The 7,500-nt window shown below is 39.6% G+C and overlaps 1 protein-coding gene across 1 annotated transcript in view; it reads left to right on the top strand.

Annotated features, from left to right (window-relative positions):
- Positions 1-7,500, top strand: part of LOC126982633 (girdin-like) — a gene marked incomplete at its 5' end in the record, with an annotated part of 83,525 nt that overhangs the window by 176 nt on the left and 75,849 nt on the right. The window contains one exon of the mRNA XM_050834842.1: positions 1-169. This exon is cut by the window's left edge and continues 176 nt beyond it. Coding sequence (XP_050690799.1) covers positions 1-169 — 169 coding nt within the window. The remainder of the gene's footprint in view (positions 170-7,500) is intronic.

Raw genomic sequence — 7,500 nt, 5'->3', positions numbered from 1 at the left:
GAAGCTGTCGCGGGCGGGGGAGGGCGCGGCGGGGGTGGGCGAGGTGCAGGCGCTGCTGCTGCTGCTGCTGGGGTGCGCCGTGCAGTCCCAGAGGAAGGAGGACGTGATCGATAGCATAAAGAAACTCGACCTCGACACCCAGCACTGCATCGTCGAATGTATCAAGGAGGTGAGTGAGAGAGAGATTGGTTAATGGATTGGAATATAGATAGATAAGTAGATAAGCAGGTAGTTAAGTAAGTAGATGAATAGATAGGGAAATTGATAGATAGTTAGATAGATAAGTAGATAATTAGGTAGTCAAGTAAGTAGTTAGGTAAGTAGATGAATAGATAAGTAAATTGATAGATAGATAGATAGATTGATGGATGGATATATAGATAGGTAGGTAGGTAGGTAGATAAGTAAGTAGAAAGGTTGGTAGAGATAGGTAAGAGGTAGGTAGATATATAAGAGATTAAAAGGGGTAGAGAAAGTTAAAAAGAAAACTAACAAAAAAAATGTGAGAAAAAGAGAGATGGATAGATAGAGAGTAAAAGGGATGGAAAAAAGAAAGGGAAAGGATGAATAAATAAGAGAATGAGAAAGACGTTGAATATATGAATGGAGGGAGAGTGAAAGGAAAAGGAAGCTAGGGAAAGATAGAGAATGGAAGGGAGGAAGGGATAGCGAATACAGGAGAAAAGAGAGAGACGATTAAGAGATAAATGATTACACACAGAGAGAAGAAAGGGAAGAAGGAAGGAGGAGAAGGAAGGAAGTAAGGAAGGCGGAGGGAGGAGGGAGGGAGAGGAGAGGATGTGAAGGGAAAAGCAACAGATGGACTGACATAAGAGATGAGAGCGAGAGAAAAGGGATGCTGCAGAGAGAGAGAGAGAGAGAGAGAGAGAGAGAGAGAGAGAGAGAGAGAGAGAGAGAGAGAGAGTATAGGCTACATCAGAATCCTGTCAGCAAATTTGCATAGTAAGTGAGTGTTAATAATAAAAATTCGCGGACTAAAAGGAACAGCAACAAAAACAGTGTGCATGCATAAAGAGGTACATTCATTCCATTAACACACACACACACACACACACACACACACACACACACACACACACACACACACACACACACACACACACACACACACACACACACACACACACACACACTTTCCCATGGACAAGTGACCAACCAAATCTTCTTGCTTGACTTCTCTCTCTCCCTCCCTCCCTCTCTCTCCTTTCCTCCATTAACCTCCTTAACTTTTTCCCTCCTCTCTCTCTCTCTCTCTCTCTCTCTCTCTCTCTCTCTCTCTCTCTCTCTCTCACTTCCATCCTTCTTTCCCTTGTCCCCTTTTCTATCTCCCTTCTTCATTAGTTTCCTCCATGTCTTCTTCCTCTCCCTTCCTCCTTTCCTCCCCCCCTTCCTCCCTTTTCCCTCACTTCTTCCCTTCTCTGTCTATCCGTAATTTCCTTCCTTCCTCCTCACTTGTGTCAGTTATCCCTTCTTCCCTTCGTACTTACTTTCTTCCTTTCCTCCCTCCTTCCATCCCTTCTTCATATCCTCATTCCTTCCATCCATTCTTCCCTAGTTATTTTTCTCCCATCTCCCTTCACTTTTCCCTTCATTCTCTCCCTGTCTCCTTCTCTAAAAACTTCCTAAATACATGTATCATCTCCATAACATAACAATAACAACAATAATAATAATAATAAAACTTCACACATCCATCAATCAGCCTTGGGAAACACATACGAGATTAGTTTAGTTTAATAGCTCGCCTCTGATCCATTATGATGCCAGAGACGTGATGCAGGTGGCAGGTGTAAGGCTCGGCGAACAGGTGGTAATTGGGAGGTTGTTGCACAGGTACTCACTCACGGCAAGCAGGTGAAATTAATTAACTGAGTAGGCAGGTAAATGATTGTTGATTTTGGAGGCCATTGAGAGAGGGAGAGAGAGTGTGAAAGAGAAGAGAACAGGACAGGACAGAACAGGAAAGGGCAGCAAAGAAGAGAGAAGAGAAAGGAAAGGAAAGGAAAAGAAAAGAGAAGAGAAGAGAAGAGAAGAGGAGAGAGATAACACTAATGATCCTACTGTGTGTGTGTGTGTGTGTGTGTGTGTGTGTGTGTGTGCGGGAGACTTGCTTCACTTACAGCCTTGTCGTGGGAGGCCATCGTGACCAAGAGGAGGAGGAGGAGGAGGAGGAGGAGGAGAAGGAGAATCAAGAGCAGAGGACGAAGATGAAGCAGATAGAGCAAGAATTAAAAAAAAAAAAATAAGGCAAAATAATTGAAGAAGAAAAAGTTGGAGAAGTGAAGAAAAAAAATATATAAAGAACAAGAAATAGGAAAAAAATGACAGAATTAATGAAAGAAAAGCGAGAAATGGAGGAAAAATCAAGGAAAATAGTGACGGAAAATAGCGAGAAATAAATGAGGAACAAAAGAAATATAAAAAAAGAGAAAAATGAGTTAGCAAAAATGTTTATGATGATGGTGATGACAGTGGTGATGATGAGGTGGTGATGATGATGATGTTCCTAGCTGTCACTGTATTAGCCTTTCATAACCTTCATTTTCTTATAATGATGAGGATAATGATGGCAAAGATGGTGATGGGGGTAGTGGTGGTGATGATGGTGGTGATGGTGATGATGCCCTTGGTGTCATTTAAGAGAGAGAGAGAGAGAGAGAGAGAGAGAGAGAGAGAGAGAGAGAGAGAGAGAGAGAGAGAGAGAGAGAGAGAGAGAGAGAGAGAGAGAGAGAGAGAGAGAGAGAGAGAGAGAGAGAGAGAATAATAATGTGCTGAGTTTGGTGAATGAAATGAAAGAAAAAAAAACAGAAAATGGGAGAAAGTGAAAGGAAACCAAAAGACACAAATTAAGAAGAAAAAAACAATAAAAGATGAAATGCAGAAAATGACGAAATAATAAAAAAAAACTCATAATAAACAGGAGATGGAAAGAATAATAAAAAAATAGAGAAATAGTACGACATAGAAAACAAAGATGAAATAAATAAAATAAAGTAAAGAAGCAATAGAAGCCAAGATACCAAGGATGAAGAATTGAGGAAAAGGGAAAAAAATAAACAAGATAGAAGAGAATAAACAAAAATATTGAGCTTTTATACAAAAAAAAAAAAAAAGAGATAGAAGATAAAACACCTGAAAAAAAATACAAAAAAAATAGAGAAAAAGAAAGGATTATTACACCTTTTAATGATACAAAATGGAATGATTAAAGAACAAATGAGGGAACGAAGGGAGTAATTAGGGACAGGTAAACGGAGGTGTGGCTAATGAGGCGTCACACCTGGGGAGATTAATGACCTTGTTTGGGGCAAGCGAGAGAGAGAGAGAGAGAGGAAGAAGAAAAGAGAAAAAAGAAAAGAGAAAAAAAGAAAGAACGAAAGAAAGATGCAAATGAAAGAAAGAAAAACAGGAAGGAAGATAGAAAGATAGAATAATGAAAGAAAGAAACAAGAGAGAAAAAGAGCCTAAAATAACGACCCCTATCTCTAACTCTGTCTCTGTCTGTTTATATGAGAGAGAGAGAGAGAGAGAGAGAGAGAGAGAGAGAGAGAGAGAGAGAGAGAGAGAGAGAGAGAGAGAGAGAAAGAGATAGACAGACAGACTGGCATACAGACAGACAGACAGACAGGCAGACAGACAGACAGGTGGCGGCAACACAAGCAGTAAACACATTAATCTGCAGGTAAAGCTTTGTCACGAGCACCTGCTTATTGCTTATTGCCTCACCTGTGTCGAGAGAGAGAGAGAGAGAGAGAGAGAGAGAGAGAGAGAGAGAGAGAGAGAGAGAGAGAGAGAGAGAGAGAGATTTGTACCTTTGACATTATTCTTGTTATGATTTAGAGGTAATGGTAGCTGAGAAAGGAGGAGGAGGAGGAGGAGGAGGAGGAGGAGGAGGAGGAGGAGGAGGAGGAGGAGGAGGAGGAGGAGGAGGAAGAGGAAAAGAAAGGAAGGAAGGAAGGAAGGAGGCCTCTTGCAGACGCCTTACGGTCTTATGTTCTTAAGGAAGGAAGGAAGGAAGACAGAAAGCAAGAAAGAAGGAAGGAAGGAGATAGAAAAGAGGTAGAGAAATTGAAAAAAAATGACGAAGAGGAGTAAAAAAGAGGCATAGAAAAGGAAAGGGAGAGGAAAAGGAGGAAACACGGAATAGCAGGCAACAGATAAAAAACAAAAGCAGCAATTCTCCAAAATATAGTTAATAAGGAATCGAATCTTACTTATTAGAGAATCATAAAAAAATAATTAGAAGGAAAAGAAAAAGAGGAGAGAGAAAGAAGAAGAAGAAGAAAAAGAAAAACAAGAAAAAAAGAAGAAGAAAGAAGAAGAAGAAGAAGAAGAAGAAGAAGAAGAAGAAAAAGAAGAAAAAGGGAATGAAGAATAATACTAATACAAAACAAAGCTAAGAGGGCATAAAATAACACTTACTGAAGAATATATCAATAAAGAAGAAGAAAAAAATCAGAAGAATCCAAAATAGAGTTAAACAAGGAATCAGACAAACTTACTAGAGAAAAATATATCCTTGAAATTAACTGCCTGGGGAAAGAAAGAAATAACCGAATTTTCTTCCCCATAAAATTCAGCGATACAATATGATGTGTCTGAAGGCGGTGCGCGGGGTAGGACCATTTATTATTCGAGCGGAAATAAATAAAGAAAAAGAAATACAGGGCGGCTTAAACTCGGGTGATGAATGGGAATGTTCTGTTTATCATTTTAATTTCCTTCCTATCCCCCTTTTTTTTTGTTTAGTGAGTCATTCTTTGTCGTTTCATGTCTCTTATTTGTTATTTTTTTCCCCATTTTTTCCTCAACTTTCTTCTAGTCTATTCTCTTCTCCTTCCTTCCCGCATCTAGTTTCCTGTTTCCTGTTCTCTTCTGTTTTGATCTTCCTTTATTCGTTTTCCTGTTTCCCTTTCGTTATTTCTTTCCACTCCCTTACACTCCTTTTGATTTCCTTCCCTTTCCTTTAATCCTTCTTCCTTTTCTCCATTTCCCCTTTTCCCTTTTCTTCCTTTTTTCTCCTTCCCTTTATTTCTCTTCCCTTTTATTTCCTTCCCTTTCCTTTCATCCTTCTTCCTTTTCTCCATTTTCCATTTTCCCTTTCCTTCCTTTTTTCTCCTTCCTTTTATTCATCTTCTTTCTTGCTTTTTCTTTCTTTCCCTACACTTCTTTTAGATCCTCCTTATTTCTCTTTCTCCTCTCGCTTTCCCTCTTTCATCATTCACTTTCTTACATTCTTTCATTTCTTTCCGTTTGCTATTTTCTTCGTTCTTTCGTCTAACACTTCTTTATTTTCTCCTTTCCTTTTTTTCTGTCCTTTTTGTCTCTGCTTTTTATTTCTCTCCGTCCCCATTTCTTCTTCCTCCCATCTGCACTCCTCTCCTTCCCTTTCTCCCATACAATGCCATACAGTTTTCAACGGATTGATATTTTTTTTAGGTTGTCAAGAGATAAAATCGCTCCCCGTATCACATTTTTCTCTTTCATAATTCAAGAAGATTCGTCATAAATTAAAAGCAAAAAGATATACAAGAAATCTTATTAAAACGTGGGAATTGAGTCCAAATAATCATGCTTTTCCGCCATTGCACTATATTATTATTATTATTATTATTATTATTATTATTATTATTATTATTATTATTATTATCATCATCACCTCCCATTCATCCCGACACACTCTAATTCCTGGGCCTCACGTGACGTTCCCAGGCGGTTACTGCAGGAGGAGGAGGAGGAGGAGGAGGAGGAGGAGAGGAAGAAAACCAGCAAATCAGATCGCGGTAACATTATTGCATCAACAACTCTTCTCGTCACCTTCGTGGTTGTGTAATTATTGGAGGAGGAGGAGGAGTGTAGTAGTTGTTGTAGTAAAAGTTGTAGTAGTAATGGTGGTGGTAGTAGTAGATGTAGTAGTAAAGAAAATAAAAAAAATCCAAAACAAAAGAAATGTGCTGGAAAAAGGAATATATTGACTAAATGAAGGGAATAACTTAAAAGAAAGGAAAACAAGTGAATGAATAGATGAAAAAAAACCTGATAAAACAGTTATATAAAGAGGAATGAAAGAATAATCACACCAACAAATGAATGACTACAGAAAAGAAGGAATCAGAGAGACAGTTTGAAATATATGGAAGAAAACCAAACAGAGGAAGCTTAGAAGATGGAACAGGAGAAGGTGGACAGAGGAAAGAGGAGGAGGAGGGGGATGAAAGGGCAACAAAGAGGAAGAAGGAAGAGGAGTAAGAGGATGCAGAACAAACATAGGAAGAGGTAAAGGAAGACCCGGGAACGAAATGAGAGAAGGAAAAGACAAACATGAAAATATGAAGCCCAGAACTTACTCATCATCACCATCACCATCACTGTCATCACCATTAATTTTACCATCACCCCCGTTTTCACCATCATCACCACTCCCAGCAGAACCATCACCACCTTTGTCATCACCATCCTCTCCATTATCATCACCACCATCGCTATCATAATCACCACTTCCCTCACCAACGTAATAATGACCATCCTTATCTACATCATCACTATCTTCATCATCATCATCACCTTCACCTATATCATCATCAAGACCATCATCACCACTACTCCCACCGCCATTAATTTCATCACCACCATCACCATCACTGTCATCACCTATATCACCATTATCATCACCACTCCCTCTATCATCGTAACGTAATAATCACCATCCTTATCTACATCACCATCATCATCTTCACCTCTGTTATCAGCTTCACCTATATCACCATCAAGACCATCATCATCACCTCTACTACCACCGCCATTACCATCATCACCATCACCACCACAACTTCCATCTTCACTATACTGTCGTCTTTATCTTTCCCATCACCATCACCACCATCACCACCACTATTATTACCGTATCACCTGTCACCACCACCCTCATCACCATCACCACCACCACCATCACCACCGTTATCACCATACTCCCGATCTCCACTTGCATCATCATCATCACCATCATCATCATCATCATCATCCATAAGAAAAAAGTTTTGGTAAAGGATTTGAAAGGATGAGGTAACCTGAGAGAGAGAGAGAGAGAGAGAGAGTTGAAGGTCACAAGCGAACATTACTTTTAGCCATCAATCATTTGTAAGTGTTGAAAATGAAAAGCAGTGACCTCAAAACTCATTCTCTCTCTCTCTCTCTCTCTCTCTGTTTCCCCTTTCTCTTCATTCTTTTCTTCCTTCCTTCCGCCCTTCTTTTTCCCCTTCCCTCCCTTTCATTTTTTTGTGTTCTCCTCTTCCTACTTGTTCCTGTTTCCGTTTTCTCTTTTCCTCTCCTTTCCCATCCTCCTCCTCTCACACCCTCACACTTTCCTTTTCTTTCCTCCTCTCCTGTCCTTTCCCTTTCTTCTTTCCTTCCTCCTCTTCTTTCATATCATTTATCATCATACTTCTGTTCATTCAGCCCTCCCTTTTCTTCTTTCTTTTT

This window comes from Eriocheir sinensis, chromosome 51 (assembly GCF_024679095.1).
Source record: "Eriocheir sinensis breed Jianghai 21 chromosome 51, ASM2467909v1, whole genome shotgun sequence".
Lineage (NCBI taxonomy): Eukaryota > Metazoa > Arthropoda > Malacostraca > Decapoda > Varunidae > Eriocheir > Eriocheir sinensis.
Note: the sequence above shows the minus strand (reverse complement) of the source record. Positions and strands in the feature narration are given on the sequence as shown.